The following is a 21,243-nucleotide window of genomic DNA, read 5'->3' as shown; positions in this document are numbered from 1 at the left end:
AGGTTTACCTATAGCAAAGCTAACCGAGTCTAATAATACTTAGCTACATGACCTCTAAAATGTTGATTACTGAAGTCAACTAAAAGCAAGTAAAGTGAGTTTAGTTAGAGGCTTTATTCAGTTTTTCCCTGGATTTACACTTGTCTCTGTTCTCAGGATAAAAGGCTGTTCAGAGTAGTAGGTTTTTCTTATGTACCGGATAGAGGATAAGTAGAAACGTGCAAGAATCTCTTACAATGTCTTTGTTTTTTTTTTTTCCTTTTATTATTCATATGTGCATACAAGGCTTGGGTCGTTTCTCCCCCCTGCCCCCACCCCCTCCCTTACCACCCACTCCGCCCCCTCCTTCTCCCCCCCACCCCCTCAATAGCCAGCAGAAACTATTTTGCCCTTATTTCTAATTTTGTTGTAGAGAGAGTATAAGCAATAATAGGAAGGAACAAGGGTTTTTGCTGGCTGAGATAAGGATAGCTATACAGGGCATTGGCTCACATTGATTTCCTATGCATGTGTGTTACCTCTTACAATGTCTTTGAACTGGCATATGTTCACTTTGGGCCATTGGCCAAAGCAAGTCACATGGTCAAATGAAGTGTCAAGAGAGTAGCTGGGCGCAGGTGGCTCACACCCATAATCCTAGCTACTCAGGAGGCAGAGATCAGGAGGATGGCAGTTCGAGGCCAGCCAGGGCAAATTGTACGCAAGACCCTATCTCGAAAAAACCCATCATGAAAAAGGGCTGGTGGAGTGGCTCAAGGTGTAGGCCTTCAGTTCAGTTCAAACCCCAGTCCACAAAACAAAACAAAAAAAAGGGTAGATGTAATATACTTTGTCCATGATGAGAGCATATCAGGGATGATGAGAGCATTCAGGGAGGGGTAAGAGATTGAGGTCAGTAATTCCATCTACCCACCTCATCATCATTTAAGATCCAGCCCAATTCTACCCTCTCCTTGAAGCCTTCTAAAAACATTGCTAAACATGGGGCTCCCTCCCATCTATGGAGCTTTGAAAATAGACCACTAGCCCATGCTGGGACTCAGAAAGCAATACCCCAAAATGTGCTACTTTCAACTTTAAACTGGGAGTACCTAAGGAACAGCAAATACAGGTAAAGGCTTTCCCTTCCATTTTTCTTGTTACCTAAAGGTCTAGATTCTTCAGAAATCATTCAATTGTCAATCCCTTCTCCAGATATCTTGACTGCAGAAAGGAGGAAATTTGACTTCTGGTAAGTTGTACCATATCAGGCGACTAGTTGGGTGTTCATGCCTCATGGGATTTAAAGCTTATACATGTATTTGGATTCATACCCTTTATGTGACTTCTAATAAAAAGGTATCTGAAACTAAAAATATATAATATAGAAATGTGATTCTAGCTCTTTCAAAATTGAAATGGTTAGCAAAGATTATTCCACCCCAAATATGAGGCTTGGGATGTACCTCAGTGGTAGAGCCTGTGTTTAGCATCCATGAGGCCCTGGGTTCAATCCCATGTACTACTGAAACAAGAAAACAAACATTACCAGGTATCTATAGCTCTGAAAGACAACACAAGCACTGACTGAGAAAGGTAAAAGTAGGCCTGATAGCGATCAGCTGCGAGCTAGCCAGGCACTCACTTACGTGTTTCCTACTTAAACAATTTCACTCAACCCCAACCATGAAGCAAGGCTATTCTGCCATTATGATTGGGTGAGATAAAAACAAGACCACTCCATAACCATGTCAGAGCACAGACGAGAACATTGCAAAACACAAAATAACCATCCATTCCTCTCAGCTAACCAGAGTGATTACTGTTTCTTTACCAATAATCACTTCAGTCCACTCTCTTCCTCCCACTTCCTAACAAAAAGTTTTAGAATAACCAATCATAAATTGTCTTCCACTTGCCAAAAATATTCATTCAGAACAATTCCTTGCTAGAATGGCTCCAGTAGTAGAGCCTGCCTTGCAAGAAGGAGGCCCTGAGTTCAAACCCCATTACTGCCAAAATAAAAAAGGTTTACAGAATAAGCCTTGTTTTACTGAACCTCCCCAAAATCATCTGATGCAAACATAAATCCTATAACAAATCCCTCTGATATCCTCTCCTTGCAATGTGTCCATCTTCCAATTCTCCCTGGTAAGTGGAATTGCTCCACAGTGTATGGAATCCATGGTGCAAGTAGGTTTTAGCTGTCAGGCTTCAACATTGCCATAGACAGTCAGAACATTACTACTAGACTTCCAGCACTCACTCCATTCACCCCAAACGTGGCCCCATGCTGTCAGTTCCCAGGTATAGCAAAATGTCTTAGCATCTAAAGCCAAAAGGAACTTACTCCATATTTCTCAGAACAAAAACTGAAACAAAAAGCTTGTTCATGATTTATTGATAATTTTTTGTAATCAGATATTTGCAGAAGGGAACAGTTGTTTTATTGTATGTTTTATGCACACATTCCCAGTACATATCTTTAACTCAAATGATAATTTGTTCCCACATGTTTGACTCAAATTATAATTTAATTCAGCTCATTTGGGGCTTGGAAAATTCTGAGTGCCTCCCACCCATTGCTTCACAAACAATAAACCTTTTGTGAACTGCTCTGTTACTGCATAATGGAAAAAGCACAACTGTGCACAAGCCATTGACTTTTTACTTCTCCAGGATTCTGAGCTTCTATTTCCCAAAGAGTCAAAACTTCAGAATGCATGAAAATGAAAAAAATACTGACAGCATGTTAGTGATGAGGTGGGAAAGAAAAGAGGTAGCGACAATTGTTTTTAAGTTTTCTCCTTTTTTTTTTTTTTTTTGTGGTACTGTGGTTTGAACTCAGGGCCTACACCTTGAACCACTCCACTGGCCCTTTTTTGTGATTTTTTTTTTTTCAAGATAGGGTCTCACGAATTATTTGCCCCAGGCTGGCTTCAAACCAGGATCCTCCTGATCTCTGCCTCCTGAATAGCTAGGATTACAGGTGTGAGCCTTTGGCACCTGGCCTAAATTTTCTTACGAAACAAAAGGTCTCTTGGAAGTTACCCCAGATTAATTGACCCATTTTTCCTTCTCCAAGTCTCTCTCTCTCTCTTCACTTCTTCTCTCCAAGCCTACATGCAGACAGTTCTCAATGCACTGATGGCTTCCTGCATCTCTCTGAATCCCAAGCCAGTGAGGTGCAGGATTTCATCTTTCTTACCAATCCATGACAATTCTGAGTTGGGGGACTTCTAGTTCTACACAGTCACTTAGAGAGCTCCCAGCAAAACTGAATCTACAATAGTAGCCCAAGTATGAACATACCCTTTATTGGTTCCTCCTTGCTTATTTTTTCACTTTCTCACAGTGTTTTCTGGAGTCACCTCCCATTACTTGCATCTACATCTTTTTCTCAGGGTCTGCTTTTAGGGAAGTCAAACAGACAAGGTATGACAAGGGAACACAGTGTGACAGGTGTGATGAGAGGAAAACAGATGAAGTTAGGCCACTAATGAATTTTTAGGCTGCTCTTAAAATGTTTGTATTCTACACTTTGACACTGTCCATAACCTGTCCTCCTCAGGGAAAATGCAGCCCTGCTTTGGATGGAGTGTGCTACCAGGTCACAGGATGAAAGAAAGGCTAGGATGAACGATAATGGGGGGCAGCTCAGATGCTGAAATGAACTCAAACAGTGGTCCACACAGCCCCAGTCTCTTCCTATGTCCACCTTGCTCAATCCAATCTCACTTATTGCCTCCCATAAGTTCTTGGGTTACCCTCTTTTTTATTCTAGGAACTCTCCATTTAAAAAATATTTCTAAGAATATAACTCAGATCTTAGCCTCTTGTCCTACACATACATTTAACTTTCCTATCCCCAGGAGCCCCTCTTCCACATGGAAATCTCTTCATTTTCTTTTCACCCATGCTTCACATATTCATACTCTGTTGTGCTGCAATATGTATAACTTTAATATGGGCTTCGTAAATAGGGAAATTATTTCAGTATTTTAATGCCAAAAATGTCATTAGGTCATATCTGATTTTTACTAGCAAGTCAATAGGTGTACCCCCAAGAAAGAGTAACTAACTGACCACAAAACTCAATAGCAAGCAACAGGAGAATACAGTACTGTCCTTGAAGTCCATTTTCTCCAGTTCTTCTTCTTGGCTCAGTTTGGCCACATGCAAAACAAGCCCAAGACCCTAAGCCAGATCCATTGTTCAGGGGCATCTCAATAGTTCATGCAAAACTGGTGGATACCTCTTTACCTGAAGCTCTACAGAGGCAGGGGTATGTCTGGGTACTAGAGCATGTGCTTGGCATGCAGGAAGCTCTAGGTTCAGTCCTCAGACAAAAAACAAAACAAACCAAAAATCCTTCAGATGGTGCCCTGTAGCCCAGAGCATCCAGCAGGGAGAATCTTGGTTGTACTCCAGACTTAAATAAGAATTTCTTTTTAAATAAGATTTGTGAGGGGGGGTAGAAGGGAGGGGGCAGGAGGAAGAGGGGAGAAATGACCCAAACATTGTATGCACATATGAATAAAAGAAATAAATAAAATTAATATTTCCCTGAGGAGAAAAAAAAAAAAGACTTGCATGCTGCTTTGGGAGGAATTGGAAGAGGAGATGTGATAGCACTGATAGCACCTGCTGTGTTTGTAGGTTCTAAGTGATATCTCAGAAAGGTAAGCATAAAGGGGAGTTGGGAATAGTACAGGAAGGCTGAAGACAAGTTGGCTTAAACTGCAAATCTATTTTAGTCTATATGCTGATGAGAAGACAGGGAGTATGAACTAGAAGCACTTAGTTTAGTGAGGGAAGTAAACTTGTAAACAAAAGATGTCAGTAGACATATCTGCTTTGCAAACTAGGAGGGACCAGGAAGTTGTCTGGGACACAGGATAAGTCTGGCTCATCTTTCAGGAGAGCTGATTCACCTGGAGGGAGAAAAGTCCAACCAGAGTAATATTCAAACAAATCCCATATATCAAGAAGTAAAATGCTTTCATTTACTTTACACTTGTAGATGAGACCCAACACTTCAAAAGTGTTTTTCACATGAGTTGGGCAGGGCTGGAAGGCTCCTTTCTAAAACTCTGGTTAGGGTGCTCAGCTGACATCACACTGAGGTGTGATAAGTGAACAGAGAAGCCTTAGATAACATCTGCTTGCTTCTGGAAGAGATTGCAGAAGGTACAGCCTTTAAGGGACCTTTGAGGAAGAACAAGAGTTAGTCGTGCGGATAAAAAGGGGCAGAGTGTTCTGGACAAGGAAAAGCAAACAATACTCTCTGGAGATTGTGGAGAGAGGTAACCATACCCATTCCAAATTCTAGCAGGTGGGTAAGTAGGATCAGACGGTACGTAGGAGGCAGGAGAAGGAAGGAGGAAAGGCTGACAGTAAACTGGGTGACTGCTAGAGCATTTTCTTGACAAGATTAAGCTAGATCCACAGCATTTTCTTAACCAGATGAAGGTACTGAATTTGCTGTTGGGTCACTAGGGCAATGTGAGGGGAGTTTTTCAATGTTTGTGATTGGCATATATTGTCACTCATGATTACATAGACCCAAATATGTTGTAGAAAAAATAAAGAAGACTATCTACTTAACAGTAATGTTAATTGAATAACTCTTGTAAATCTCTTAAATTTTGTTTCTTATATTTTAGCCTTATTAAACATGCGATGAAATTTAATGCAAATGCAAATGTATATATCATGGACATCAAATCAGTTCTAGCTTTCCCTGAAATTTTCTGAACAGTCATCTTAATGTATCCTTAATTATATCCTTTTCTCACAGAGTAAAACCAACATGATCATGGTTACAAACTCCCAATTATGAAAACACATACACAAACTCTTTCTGATTATTTGGTTACTGGTAATATCTTTATTTTCTTCCTTATTCTGATAAATTAGGGTGGAATATTTAAATTATTATATAAATTGTTTGTAAACACAAATTAGCCAAAAATGACAATTCATGGATTCAGAATTAAAGACCCTAATCTTTTATGATGATATATATTCTTGTATGCAAGAATAAGATAAATGTAGCATCTCTTAAGGACATTTATATGTGTGGATTTTTTTAAGCAAAAAAGTGACCTGATCAGATTTTTGCTTAAAAGCAATCATTCTCCTAGCAGCCTAGTGGGCCAACTGGACCAATTATCTTTTGTCTTAATTGTAATCCTAATTAAAAAGCAAATAACAAAATTGAGGAGGACTTTGTCGTACATATAATACAGTATTACTATCTTTAATTTCCAAAAAGTTCATGCAGATTGTTTTAAAAAAAAACAAACAAACACTAAGACCAGTCTTAAAAACAGTGGACAAAAAAAGAAAACACACACACAAAAAAAAACAAACAAAAGAAAAAAAACCACAAAGAAAATAAAAACAGTAGACAACTGGTCTGAAAAGGTGTAGGTCATTTCTAGAATATATTAAATGGTTAATTAACACATGATAAAAGACCAGCCTCAGTATCACACAAAGACATACTACACTTACAATTTAATTAATTTTTTTTACCAGTTCCCATAAGGAAGATTTAAAACATCAGTCCTCAGCTGACAGGGATTAGCTGATGGCATAATGGTTCTACACTTGAGAAAGAGGCTTTGGCAGTATCCTCATACCCTTTGACCCAGTGGCTCTATTTTTGGAAATTTATCAGTTTCTCAGGAAGTTATCAGAATTGTGAACAAAGACATATATAAAGCTCATTACTTATTATAGGAAAAAATTGAAAAATATCCCATAATCTTAGAAATTATGCAGCCTAACAATGTTTTGAATTATGCAGAAAGCCTTGCAGATTGTTCCTATGATGTACATAAGCATGAAATAAATACTGGAAGGAAATATGCCAACATGAAGTCATCAGTTGGTGGATTAATGGTAATTTCCACTTCATAAAAAGATTTTTCAACTTTTTCTTAACAATTAGAAGTTTAGCCCCAAATAAGGAATTACTGGTATCATGAGTGGCTTTGAGGGAGGCAACCTTGGCAGGGGGACAACTTTGGGCCCTGTAATCTGAATTACACCTCCCGAGCTGGTGGTGCATTTGCTCCTGCCTTTAAGACTTGCTTCCTGTGGAATTATGCCACCCACACAGCTGTTTTGGTGGGTGCCCTGAGGAAGAAGAGTGTGACCGACATGAGCAGGGGTCTGCTGCTGCCTTGACCTCTGCTCTTTCAGTTTTCAACCCATGGAAAAAATAATAGTTGACAATTTACCTGCTTCTGGGCCTTTGTTCTGTGTTATCTGCTTAATCTCATTTACTCCTCCCAATACCTCTCAAAGGAAGCTATTAAAAATAATTTTCTTTTCTCCCCCGCCCCCCACAATGCTGGGAATCACATCCAGAGTCCCAGGAATTATTCTTATTTTTATTTTTTATTTATTTACTTTTTTGGTGGGACTGGGGTTTGACGTTTGCAAAGCAGGCACTCTACCACTTGAACCATACCTCCAGTTCATTTTGTTCTGTTTATTTTGGAGATGGGGATCTCACAAATGATTTGCCATGACTGGCCTCAGACCTCGATCCTCCAGATCTGACTCCCAAGTAGCTAGAAGTACAGGCCGCTCACTGGTGCCAGGCTCAAGGTGAAATTGACCTTTTTTTTTCTTTTGGTCTGACTGGGGTTTGAACTCAGGGCTTCACACTTACACAGCAGGTGCCCTGCAGTTTGAGCCACACCTTCAGTAATATTCTAATTTTTAGAGAAAAAAGGACTGTGACATGGAGTGGTGAATTAACTGGCCAAAGGTCTCATTTTAGCATTTCCTCCACCCCTTTCCCTTTTTTCTCCATTCTCTTTTATTTAGTACAGCTAATCAGGCAGCATATACCCTGAACTCTGAGATGAAAACCATAGTTCTCCATCTCTGTGGAAAACTTTTTTTTTTGTTCAAAGTAAATATACCAGGCCACCTGGGGACAGGCTTTCCTGAGAGCACTTCCTCCTTCCTTATTCTGCTGGCTTTTAACTTTTGCCCCGGGGGCTACAACCAGCTTTTTCACTTGGTAGCCCTGGCTCCTTCTGCCTTTTCCTCCAAAATCTTTGAGGTCAGTAGTTGCTATTACTCTCCGTACCCCTGTGACTGAGCATCAGGAGGGCATAACTCTCTCTTTCCAATTCCTTCCTAGTCCTAGGCCTTCTATTCTTCAGGCTCCTCAGCTCCCCCTTCTTGCTCTTTCTCCTCCCATCCTTTTCTTTCTCCACCATTTTATTTCCTTTGTCTCCATTTCTGCTCTCAAGGCTTTATCTTTCTTATGATTTTTAAAAACAAATAACAAATTATCCTGTTATAAAGAAGACTTTTAAAAAAATGTAGTGATTCCAAGATTTGTTCATTTCTATGCAACTCACACTTTGCAACTCCCTTCTGGAGACTAAGTATATTTGAGGGTTGCAGGGCTCAGTTGGCTGTTTTATGTTTTGTTTTGTACTTTTTAATTTTTTTTTTTTCTTGGTACTGGGGTTTGAAACTGAGGGCCTATATCTTGAGCCACTCCACCAACCCTTTTTTGTGAAGGGTTTTTTTTGAGATAGAGTCTCACAAATTATTTGCCGGGGCTGGCTTTAGAACTGCGATCCTCCTGATCTCTGCCTCCTGAGTAACTAGGATTACAGGTGAGAAGCCAGCAGCACCCAGCCAGTTTGCTATTTGACCATACTTAGAAGGTGAGTGGAAGAGCCCTGATGGCTGGTAGCATGGACTGAAAATCCGCACTGGAGAGGAGGCACAGAGGGTCTTCAGATGCAAATAACCAGGGCCCTCCAGGTTGGAGAGAATTGCTGGAGGGCTGTGGAGAACAGAGGGTCTACAGAGCCCAGAGTTCTCTCCTGATCATTCATGTCCTAGGCTGAAACTCCTGGCAGTCTCACATCAGTGTCCTCCTGCTGCAGGAAGGTCAGAGATGGCAGTTTCCCCAAATTCCTGCCTCTCCAGGTGTTTGCTCACCTTCATGTTCCTGCAACTGCCCAAGCTGGATGCTGGTATGTCTCCCTTCTCACTCCTTCTCTCTGTCGTGCTGGGCTGAAATGTCCCAGCAAATCTAAATAACTGGTTTGCTTCTAGTCTCTAGTGGCCTCCAAAGGGGTCCAGGAATAGTAGACAATGGAAAGGCCTCTGCCTTTTAACAGGAGCCTGGTCTGTGTTGGTCCTCAATTTCCATTCCCTCATCCAGTTTGATTCCACTTGTTTTGGCAGCTTACTTTGATGTAATAGGACCCCTGGAGCCCATCCTGGCTGTGGCGGGTACAGACACAGAGCTGCCTTGTCACCTCTCCCCAAACATAAGTGCCGAGCATATGGAGCTGCGGTGGTTTAGACAAAAGTTGTCGCCAGCCGTGTTCCTGTACCAGGACCAGCAGGAGCAGGAGGCAGAGCAGATGATGGAGTACCGAGGCAGGGTGACGATGGTGAAGGACAACATCACTACTGGTTATGCTGCTGTGAGGATACACGGAGTCAGGGCCTCGGACGATGGGGAGTACCGATGCTTTTTCAGAGAGAATGGAACCTACGAAGAGGCCATTATGCACTTGCAGGTGGCTGGTGAGTAGGTAGCTTCCCATGGGTCACTTACTGTGAAAACCATCAAATTCATTCCCCACATCCCTTTTAGGTTGAAGAAGTTGGCCAACCTAGAGTAGGAGATTAATGGGGATGAGTTTGAGCTGAGTGTGGAAATCAAAGTGAAATGTCTTTTGCATATAGCTTTACTTTAATTATTTTTGCCCTGTTTTCTCAGTGATAGGATGAATATTTCCCCCAGAAAACTAATTAAATAAATGCAGGATGTAATGGCTGTATAACATTGATATTGAAACACACCATAATTTACTTGGTCAGTTCCCATAATCAGGTATTTAAGTTGTGTCTACTTTTCACCACTTGACAAAGCTGTGGTAAGCATGCCACACACTTTAAGACTGTTTCATGGATTTGTCTCTAGGGAACTGAATTCCTAAGATCATAGAGCACAGCCCTTTGCTAAAACTCTTGATCTACCTAGAAAAGATTTTGCTGTGATTCTTTGGGGGGTTTTTCCTTCAAGAAAAAATTCAGGGTGAAATAACGAGGAAAATGGTTAGCATTCTAGAGGAAACACTACTTACTAGTAACATTCTTTCCCACTTACTAGTAAGGGACACCAAGGAAATATCCTTCTGAGCTGTGTTCCCTCTGTGAAATTGGGGTATCATCTATCCAGTAAGATTTTGCAAGAATTAAATAAAACTAAGCAATACCTAAAAAACTACTTTGCTAATCCTAAAATCATTATATAATTGTAAGATATTATTATTGACTAATTTAAATGTGTAACATACAAATATATTGCCGTATATAATGCATCATGTATAACTCTCACTTCATTCCTACAGAAGAGTATCTTAAAGCTTTAAAGTCAATTGCATCAAGAGGGAGAGATGGTGAGGGTGATCTAACCAATGTACAATATAAGCATATTTGGAATTGTCACAATGAATCCCCCCTATACAACAAATATATCCTAATTAAAAAGAAAAAACAAAAACAAAAACAAGAAAAAAGGCCAATTGTAGAACTGGAGGTATGGCTCAAGTGGTATAATGCCTGCTTTGCAAGCATGAAGCCCTGAGTTCAAACCCCAGTCCCACTAAAAAAATAAATAAATAAAGTTGATTGTAAAAACCTAGATATTGGGCTGGTGGAATGGCTCTGGTGATAGAGCGCCTGCCTAGCAAGGGTGAAACTCTAAGTTCAAACCTCAGTACTGCCCAAAAGGGCTGGTGGAGTGGCTCAAGTAGTTGAGTGCCAGCTTAGCAAGTGTGATGCCCTGAGTTTGAACCCCCATACCACCAAAAAGAAGCTGCTATTTTCTAGGACTGGTGGAGTGGCTCAAGTGGTAAAAGTACTTGCTTAGCAAGCATGAGGCCCTGAATTCAAACTCCAGCATGGCCAAAAAAAAAAAAAAAAAAAAAAAAAAAACCTAGATATTTAGTGGCATAAAACTATTGTCATCATTTTTTTATTCTATAAAAGTGGTAGTCCCTTTCATGAAAATCATGTACATTTTCATATATACACACTAGCTTGGAATGGGGATAGTTGTGGACATGTGTCAAGGACTTTTCTCTGCAGCTCAGTACTTTTCTGTACCCTGTGAAATTGTAAAGAAAGAGGAAGAAGAGGAGGAAGGGAAGAGAAGACTTAGGTCAAACAGGAAAAGAAACAGCTTTGTATTGATCTTTCTTAGGTTACACTTGTGTGAGGGAAGATGACATTGAGACCATTTAAGAAAATTCTTGCAGCTGTTGTGGTGGCACATCTCTATAACCCCAGCTACTTGGGAGGCAGAGTTTAGAAGGTTCGTGGTCCCAGGCCAGTCCTGGGCAGAAAATGTGAAACCTTATCTGAAAAACAAAGTAAAAAAGGAGCTGGAGGCATAGCTGAAGTAGTAGAGCTCCTACCTTAGCAAACTCAAAAAGAAAATTCCTAAATCAGCTTCATAAGTAAGGAAATTTAAATTATCAACTATAATCTCAGGGAACAGAATCTTTTTCTCAAGAATACCCCTCTATCCATCTTTGAATATTCCAATTCTAATTCTCCTCCCCAGAGTCATCTTGTAATACTTCCAACCACAGAGCTCTTTCTCACTTCTAAAGCTCCCAGCCTAGGCCACTAACCTACCTCAAAGTCATTGGTCTTGCTGTTCCTGCTGACTGGACAAGAACCCCCATGACTGCTATCAAACTTCAGTCCCCATTTCAAAGGATAGGTCCCAAGTAGGCTTTTCTTTCTGATAAGATATATGAAATTCCTTTTAGTGACATCTCAGTCTTCTTGTGTAGTAAAAATATGGAGAGGAGTGCCTCCCCTTGGTTTCTTTCTCTAAGTATGATAAGGATCCCAACATGGAATCTATGGAAAGACTTAGACCAGATTCTGTCTACATAGCTCTAGGCTCCGATCCTCACATCACTATGGAAGTTCAAGAGAATGGACAGATCCGGCTGGAGTGCACCTCAGTGGGGTGGTACCCAGAGCCCCAGGTGCAGTGGAGAACTCCCACAGGAGAGAAATTACCATTCTCATCAGAGTCCAAGAATCCTGACGAAGAAGGCCTGTTCACTGTGACAACTTCAGTGGTCATCAGACACAACTCCATAAATAACGTGTCCTGCTGCATCCAGAATCTCCTTCTTGATCAGGAGAAGGAAGTAGGGATATCCATACCAGGTCAGTGAAAGCAACGCTGGATTCCTATGTTGTCACATCTTCAGGGCCACATGACCTGGGGCACCTACTCAAATGTGACCTCATAGCAGAGTTGTCCACTCTTCCCACCTAAGTGCTTGCCCACTGACTTGAGGGAGACCCACCAACTACATTAGAAGAGTAAAGACTCTGAAAGTATAAAATTCTCAAAATTGCGCATTTTTTTTTTTCATTTTAGAAGATATTTTGAGGTAGAGAAGCTTTCTCTCTGGGAACCTTCACATCTAGGTCCTTCTCCTTGAATAAGCATGAAGACTAAATTATATTTCTAATTTTACTGTTTCTACTCTTATCCCCTCCTCCCCTTTTCATTTCATGCTAGAGCTCAGTATAGATTTCCAGTGCCTATAGGGAAAGAAATCCTTTCATTATTCCCTAGGTATAATTTCTGGTTTAGGCAGAAATATTTCCTTATTTATTGGTTAATGATTCTTATTCTGTTACACACAGAGGTGACATTTCCTCCTTCTTATTTACCTCCCTTGTCCCCTTGGCCTCCATTCTGCATTGATAGATCGTTAAGAAGGAATTTCTAAACATGAACTGGTTCATTGTATCCTTTATTTCACATTTGTTGTCCCCCCGCCGCCCCCCCCCAAAAAAAACTCTTCACTCCTCTCTTGCTCAAGTTCAAATTTTGCTGAAAAGCTCAGAGTGGTATTGGAGTAGCTATTTTTGCCATGGGAGAGTCAGAAGTGACCCAGGTTGTCCCCTCCTCCACATCACCTTTTAGTATCAGGAGAAAAGTTAGACTTGTTCATTTTCCCAACAATGTTCTTCTTTGGATTTTGTTTTAGTTAACTTCTTCCCAAGGCTGACTCCCTGGATAGTTGCTGTGGCTGTCATTCTAATAGTCTTAGGACTTCTCACCATTGGGTCCATATTTTTCATTTGGAGACTATACAAGGAAAGATCCAGAGAGCAGAAGAGTGAATTCAGCTCTAAAGGTAAGTCACAGAATCCACAAGGGCTGCTTGTCAGGAGTGCTTTAGAGGAAGTTTGCATACATTATCTTTAGAATGTCTTCCAACAGTAATATATTTGATTCTAGAAATTTGAAAGTTGGGAGGAATTATAAGTCTTCTGAAATCACAGATACTTGATGTGAAGAAGAGAGGTTGGGGCACAGGCAGAGTCAAGGCCATTTCTAATTGGCATTTTATTTATTTATTTTTTTTATGGTACTGGGGCTTGAACTCAGGGCCTACACCTGGAGTCATTCCACCAACCCTTTTTTTGTGATGAGTGTTTTCAAGATAGGGTCTCGAAAACCATTTGCCTGGGGTGGCTTTGAACCTCGATCCTCCAAATCTCTGCCTCCTGAGTAGCTAGGATTATAGGCAGGAGCCACCAGTGCCAGGTTCTAATTGGCATTTTAGACCTGATTTTACTCACTACCCCAACTTGTAACTCAGTTTCCCAGTAATCTTATTATTAAAGATCTGATCCTAAGCCAGCAGGAACTTCCTGATTATTTCTTAGAAAACAAAACAAAGTAAAATTCTGTTCCTTATTGGTAATGTTTCAGTAATTAGGTGGTTATGAATTAAACACTTTCTCTTTCATGTGTCTCCCATACCAGTCATATCCCCTCCCTCACGGCCATTATAAAAAAACCATTGAGATAATTTTGTTTGTTTTCCAGAGAAACTGCTGGAAGAGCTCAGTAAGTTCTAGCTTCTTGTCATTATTTCATCCACAAGGTTTTCTCTTTTGTTTTATAAACTGTCACTGACGATCTCTATCTTTCATTGCAGAGGAGAAAAAGGCTACATTGCATGCAGGTCAGTGACTCTGAACTTCTCAAGGCCTCTGAGGCTTTATCTCCTGAGAATTCAAAGCCCTGTGAGACTTGGATATAAGAACACTAAACATACTTTAGAAATGAGGACAAAAAAGGGAGAGGTGATGGCAAATGGGCTCTTGGAAGATGGCTAGGAGACAAGATGCTTCTAATAACATCCCATTAGGGATAATCAGCTCTTATATCACCCTGTGGCTGCTGGTGTTGTGAGGAGACTTTGAGGGGTGGAGACTTGTAAGTAGGCCAGGAAGTTAGCTATCTGAGGAACCCTGTCAACTCCCAGAATACTGCTCTTTCTTTGGAGAAGGAAAGATGGGTCCCGTAACTGTGACTGGAAGTTGAGCTCTAGTGTATAACTTGGTTTTTGCTTTGAGAGAAGAATTCAGGCAAGTGAAAATGATAGTAAAGTTCATTAGGAAGGGAGTACACTTTCAACAGACTGAAAGCAGGTTGTCTCTAGAGTGAGAATGACAGCATCAGCATTTAGAATTGGAATATTTATTGAGGAATTCTTAGCCCCAGGTCCATTTTGCCCCTAGAATAGATCCCTAGGCCTGGGTTTTCAGATTACCTATGTGACATTCTCAGTCCCTGCTCTACCAGATGTCTAGAGAGAAGCTCTTGGGCCTGGGTCTTTGTCTTATTAAATTAAAGAGATTCCTCATGTAAACTCACAGCCCTAGTTGATGTTTAGGATGGAGATTACTCTTGAGTAAAGAAAGGATTAAGCTTTAGGAAAATGGCTAACTTCAAAGTCCTGTGATAGCCCCTGGCCTCTGGGCTACTTTGATCTTAACAGAAACTGACCAGTGGAGTTGGGAAGTTTAATTACAATGATTTTCTTCTTCTTGTGGCTATCTCTTATATCTAACTGCTACCTAGCATAACCTCTACCATTCACTGATCTTTATACTTTCTGTCTCCAGTTGATGTGACTTTGGATCCAGACACGGCCCACCCCCACCTCTTTCTATATGAGGATTCAAAATCCGTTCGACTGGAAGATTCACGTCAAAAACTGCCTGACAAACCAGAGAGATTTGACTTCTGGCCCTGTGTGTTAGGCCGGGAGACCTTCACTTCAGGCAGACATTACTGGGAGGTAGAGGTAGGAGACAGGACTGACTGGGCAATTGGTGTATGTAGGGAGAATGTGATAAAGAAAGGATTTGACCCCATGACTCCTGAGAATGGGTTCTGGGCTGTAGAGTTGTATGGAAATGGGTACTGGGCCCTAACCCCACTCCGGACCCCTCTCCCATTAGCAGGATCCCCTCGCCGGGTTGGGATTTTCCTAGACTATGAGTCAGGAGACATCTCCTTCTACAGCATGACTGATGGATCTCATATCTATACTTTCCCCAGCATCTCTTTCTCTGGCCCCCTTAGGCCCTTCTTTTGCCTGTGGTCCTGTGGTAAAAAGCCCCTGACCATCTGTCCAATTGCTGATGGGCCTGAAAGGGTCACAGTCATTGCTGGTACCCAGGATCTTTCCAAGGCTATCCCATTGTCCCCCATGGGGGAGTACTGTGCCTCTGGGGATACAGACACTCTCCATTCTAAACTAATTCCTTCCCAACCCGGCCAAGGGGTGCCTTAAGGAATATCCCAGCTCAACAATTTTCCTGTGCTCTAACTTCTCTCCTTCATCATTCCCAAGGCTTCAGCTCCAGCTTCAAATAGTCCCTGTTTGTGTACTGATTAATTTATCTTGGGAAGGTTGTGCTGCTTCTGCTAGAGAAGGTGGGGAATAAGACCTTCCTAAAATATCGTGGTTTAGGGGAGGAGAGGTGACTCTGAATTAGCTTCTTCTCTCTTATTCCTTAAGGACAGAACCTACAGGAAAGAACTTGGAGCAAACAACTGTGGAATAGAGATGAGGTTAGGTTGGCATAGGGTTGTGACAGAAAAGTCTTGTTATTTGGAGGAACAGGTTTTAGGCAAGTAGAAAAACCAAAGGGTACTGGGAGATGAAGATTTTAGGCTAAAATACTATAAAGGAACTTGGAGTGGACATCAAGTTAGAGGAAAATGACGTATACATGCCCTGCTCCTAGAGTTTTTCTGGCCTGTATCTCAAATTGTCTAAATCATGTCCTACAGGGTAGAAGAGATGCCCCTACTTCTATGGGATGTGAGCTGTGGGGAAGGGGGAATAGGAGCTGAAATGAGCAGGGCTTGAGGGCTAGTCAGAAAGTATGATATGGGGAGAATTTTGGACAAAGCCCATAACTTTCTGAACAACACTGACTCGGACCCTTTTCCTCTTTCTGCACCCTCCTGTTTTTTCCTTATCTAAGGCCAATCTAACCTTACTTTGTTGACTCCAAAGTTTCCCTGGTCTCCTCTTCTTTTTGAACTAGCATCCTTTAGTGATATCACCACGTTAGCAGTCACTGTCTCAGTCTCATGTCCCCTTAGACCTCATCCCAATGTCCAAACTCCTCACACTTACTTTCAGTTAGCTTCAACTGCCATCCATTTCCACACTGCGCCACTGCTCACTGTTACTCTACCCAGCTTTCCACCCTACTTTCACATGCTTTTTCTCAGGATCTCCAAAGACTGGCTGTACTCCAAAGGCTATGCTCAGCACAGCTGGATTGATTGCCCTGTTTATATTTGCCCCTGAGCATTTTCCTCTACACATGTGGCTTAGCTTGCCAATAGACTGCAAATGTATTCAAGCTCACACATTCTATTTTCACTGTATTTTTCCACTTTCCAGGAAGAATTTTGTCCCTGGTCTTTATCTAATAAATAAGTTTGTCTGATTGCTGAAGGCAACCTCTACTGTCCTTTATTTTTCCTAACAAGTGGGACTGAAAAAAAGCAAAACCGAGAGGAGAAATCTACATGGGAATGTAGTTGACCAAGCAGAGTCATTCTAGATGGTCCAAGGCCCATCCTCAGGCCTGAGGGCAGTGGCTCACGAGAATGGGCAGGTGTAGGGTCTGCTGCCCACAAGAATCTAAATAGAGAAAGGTCACAGTGCCAATGGCTTTCTGCCCTCAACCCTATGTGGGTGCTCTATTTTTACCATTATAAAGGTAACTGATCCTTGGTGTTGGTGAGTTGAAAGTAACTCTTCAAATTAACAGGACTTTTCGAGGAGGAGAAAATATTTGGAAATATTTATTTGTTTATGCCTTGTAGTTTAAAAAAAAAAAGCATGATGATCTTTGGAAACCATTGCTTCTGGGGGAAAACTCTATGTATTCCTACTTAAAGGTTCTGATAGTTTGGTGAGATGCCCACTTTTTCTTCTGTTATCCCAAGCAAGGATTAGGACTACTCATTTTATAGAGGGTCTGACCTGAATGCAATTCAACCAACCCTGCTGCCCATAGGGACAGAATTTAAGTCTCCAAAAGTTCACAAATGGTAGGAAAAATCATCTCGTTATTGTACCACAGTTTATCTTTCATGATTAATCTAAAACCAACTTTTCTAAATTTTCAATCTACCTATGACCCTCAGTGAGGATAATGACAAAGACAGTGGAAATTCTGAACATGAGATAGGTCTATTATCATTACATTCATGATACTTTAAGCTAAATATGATCACAATATACTCCATTTTCCATCTTTTGTTATTATCTCTCCCAGACCCCACCTCCATTTATGTTTTCATTCTGGTTTTGGTGTATTCCTGCTGACTTGGGAGTAAATACCTATATAATAATATCTACATAATTGCATTCCTGCAGATGTATAACTAGATTTTTTAAAAATGAATCTGCTTCTGAATTTGTAAGTCAGTAGACTTTAAGAGGTTTTACTCTGAAAAAAAATGTAATTGAACTTTAGGAAGAAAAGCAACTGTTGACATTTAATACCAGTCCCTTCCTTTCAGAGATGAGGAAACTGAAGTCAAATGAAATGAAGTGCCAAGCCAGTATCCAAAGACAGGTGTCCTTGCTGTAGCTGTCCATGATAAACTCTACTGAGTGAACCGCAGCTGGCAGTTGGGGAGGAGGCCAGATTAAGTTAATTAAGGGGCTGGGACTTCAGAAAACTCTTTAGAGATATTATCACAGTAGAATCCTTAGGCTCAGGAGATTCTTAGGCATAGGGAGGGACAGAAGAAACAAAAGGCAACTCAGCATGCATGCCACTTCTACTTGGATTGAGGCTCTGCAACTAAGATGCAGACAAAAAGGGCTCTGCTGTTTTTGTCTGTTTTCTGTTGTATAACAAAACACCTAAGATTAGGTAATTTATAAGGAACAGAAAGTTACTTGGCTCATGGTTCTGGAGGCTCAGAAATTCAAGAGCATAGCACCAGCATATAGTGGTAAAAGTTCTAACATAATGAGACAAACAAGCTTGCCAGAGAGAGCTCGATTTTTTAACAAATCCTCTTCCTATGAAAACCCATTGATCTATTAATCCATAAATGAATTAATTCACTTATGAGGGCAGACCCCTCATAACCCAATCATCTCTCAGAGTTCCCATCTCTCAAATTAACATATGACTTTGGGGCTGAAGATATAACTACATGGTAGAACTCTTGCCTAGCATGTACCAGGCCTTGGGTTCCATTCCCCACTACCTCTCCCCCGCCTCCAGTTATGACTTTGAGAATTAAACAGTCAACACCTGAAACTTGGGGAACATATTCAAGCCATAGCAGGGTCCTCCCTCCATCATTGTATAGGTCCCAGTGTCCTCCTTTCTTTGGCCCTTTCTCAAACACTACCTACCCCATGATGCCTACCCTACACTGTACTCCTGGGAGGAGAATATCATTTAGCTCTGCTTTAAAAAATTCATTTATGTTCAAATTGCACCTTCGGAAATTTAAAGAAAAGCATTGTCAAAATGTCTTTTAAAAATACTTAGTAACCTTGGGCAACTGCATTACCAGATTTACCTGGCTGTATATGTTATACACATCCTAAAATGTGTCTGAAAACCCTCACCCACAATAGATGGGGCTGCCATCTAATCTTTAAGATTAGAAAGAAAAAATGGTCTCAGATTTTAATCAGCTCTACAGCTCCCCTTCCCTTCCCTTTTCCGCGTGATCTTCTAGGAAAATGGTCACTGGGCAGAATACTAAGCTGGTGGTAGGTTTTTAAGAAACACTAGTTTTACCTCTCCATGTCTCAGTTCCAACCTCTTTGTATGTCACACTCAAGGAAGAATTTATCTGATACCAACCTGCAAGTTGTTCCCTGTCCAGCTGGCACTAGCTATCAGAACTGTGCTCTAGTGATGAGGAAAGTATTGGTCTCAGTAGTTCTGGCTATTTCCAAGTCTCCTAAAAGAGAAGAATAATTGTCTTGCCAATACCTGCCTTAGTCACATGAGGCAAAGTCAATGATACTGATTTCTGATACACCAAAAAGCCACCTTCTGCCTCTATAAATAACTACCTGAAGTACTTGCTAAATTTGATTTTTCCATTTAAACAAAAGTCATTCTACCCCACCACTAAAGATCAGACTGAAAAATGCAAAAGCCACTAGAATAATAGCTGACTTCATTCCACACTGCCAAATGCCAACTCTGGTAGTCACATGTTTCCAGGGTATCTATCTTGTTTAACAAAGGCCAGCCATTTAGCTTAAAAGAAAAATGATTATACAACATCCTTCTGTCCTAATCAAGAGCAAATCTTCCATGCCATCTCTCGGCACATCTCAGTTCATGTCTCTTCTGCTTCAAATCTTCCACTCGTGACCGTAGTGATTAATGACCCACTTTCAACTGTGCACACATTTGCTCTTGACTCTTTATTCCTTAAAACTGGAAACAACTTATTCTCCTGAAAAATATGGGTTTTCTTAAAACTAAAAATGGTCCAACAATCTCATCACACAAATATATCCAATGTCAACCTTTGATCTTCTCCTTAAAAATGTCTATTACTTGTTTCAGTGGGTTTAAACTAATTGCTCTTTGGGGAATGAGTTTCACAGCCCTTTGGAATGCTTTTGGTATAAATGTGGTAGCTGTGTGAGACATAAAAAGAGATTTAAGACAACCATGCCAATTGATGGAAGCTATGATGACATGGGCATAAGAATGAGAAAGGCAAAACTGGACTCAGTTTGATGCCTCCTCTTGAGACTGGGGTTTGTTCTTTTTTTTATTCCATGTGACAAAGACTGGTAGATTTCCATCCTTGCCTTCTCCCATAATGTTAGCACTCCCAAGTTATAGATAAGCTCACGGACATTTCAGAGCCTCACCTGTATCTCTGTATGTTCTGGTAAGTGGAATGTGAGAGCAAGCAATTGTTGTGGCTCACACCTGGCCCTCTCTTCCAGCATTGTGTTGCTTGTCCTGTGGACAAGGGGACCATCTTAGATATGCACTAACACCCAACATTGAGAAGGACAGAGCCTGGGTCCCTGATGATCTCACCCAGCAACAGCCTTCTTGATTTTTTTCATAAGAGAAATACAAGTTTATTTCTATCTTGTTCAAGCCATGGTTATTTTGAAATTTTCTCAGATAACTGAAGCTATACCCTAACTAGTGCATACACAAATGACTCTTGGCACCCTTGTAAGAGATTGAAAATGCCTCAGGTAGTAGATTTGAATGCATTTATTTAAAATGGCATTTCTTATCAACTGAGATTCTTATAACCGTGTCAAAATTTCCAGTTTCATAAAAGTACCTGACATGGTACCAAAAGCCTGCCAAGGGAAAGTCAGATGTGGGAACTGAGCAACAATAATTTATTCTGGAAGAATGGCTGATAACCAAGGAGAGCACTTAGAGTATTGCTATTCATGATGGTCCTGGGTCCATTTCTTAGACTCACAGAACCAGAGCCCCACCCCAGATCTCCTGAATCAGAAACTGTATTTTAACTATAACTCCAGAAGATTCATGTGCACTTTGAAGTCTAAGAATAGACTAGATGCATGCTTCAAAATATTATGCATTTACTGAGGAGGGGAGGGGGCCAGAAGATCTTAACTTAGGTGCTAATAATAACCCACCAAGTGGTGTCCCCTCCAATTTTGATCAATGTGGAAAATGCATTTGTGGAACAATTAAGCATGCATAATCACAGTAACTAATAGTGACAGAGAATTTATTATGTATCAGATCCTGTTGTATGTGCTTTACATACAATAATTCATGACATTTTCCAGACGCCTATGAGGTAGGATTAGTGAGAGCCCTATTTTATAAATACAG

At 40.8% G+C, this 21,243-nt stretch overlaps 1 protein-coding gene and 1 long non-coding RNA gene across 3 annotated transcripts in view; one reads left to right on the top strand and one right to left on the bottom strand.

Moving 5' to 3' along the window:
- Positions 1-16,848, top strand: part of Btn1a1 (butyrophilin subfamily 1 member A1) — a 43,298-nt gene extending 26,450 nt beyond the window's left edge. The window contains exons 1-7 of one of the 2 annotated variants that reach the window (XM_020163166.2): positions 8,921-8,999; positions 9,214-9,561; positions 11,950-12,231; positions 13,068-13,217; positions 13,916-13,936; positions 14,028-14,054; positions 15,001-16,848. In XM_020163166.2, the coding sequence (XP_020018755.1) occupies positions 8,921-8,999; positions 9,214-9,561; positions 11,950-12,231; positions 13,068-13,217; positions 13,916-13,936; positions 14,028-14,054; positions 15,001-15,674 (1,581 nt within the window). In that variant the 3' untranslated portion in view covers positions 15,675-16,848. Of the gene's footprint in view, positions 1-8,920; positions 9,000-9,213; positions 9,562-11,949; positions 12,232-13,067; positions 13,218-13,915; positions 13,937-14,027; positions 14,055-15,000 lie in introns of those variants that run through there. The other variant, XM_074082695.1, reaches the window with a different exon arrangement.
- Positions 9,503-21,243, bottom strand: part of LOC109686013 (uncharacterized) — a 37,199-nt gene continuing 25,458 nt past the window's right edge. The window contains exon 5 of the long non-coding RNA XR_002212347.2: positions 9,503-9,650. This is a non-coding gene — a long non-coding RNA (uncharacterized lncRNA). The remainder of the gene's footprint in view (positions 9,651-21,243) is intronic.

Source organism: Castor canadensis, chromosome 8 (assembly GCF_047511655.1).
Source record: "Castor canadensis chromosome 8, mCasCan1.hap1v2, whole genome shotgun sequence".
NCBI lineage: Eukaryota > Metazoa > Chordata > Mammalia > Rodentia > Castoridae > Castor > Castor canadensis.
The sequence above is the reverse complement of the archived record's forward strand: the minus strand, read 5'-3'. Positions and strand labels throughout refer to the sequence as shown.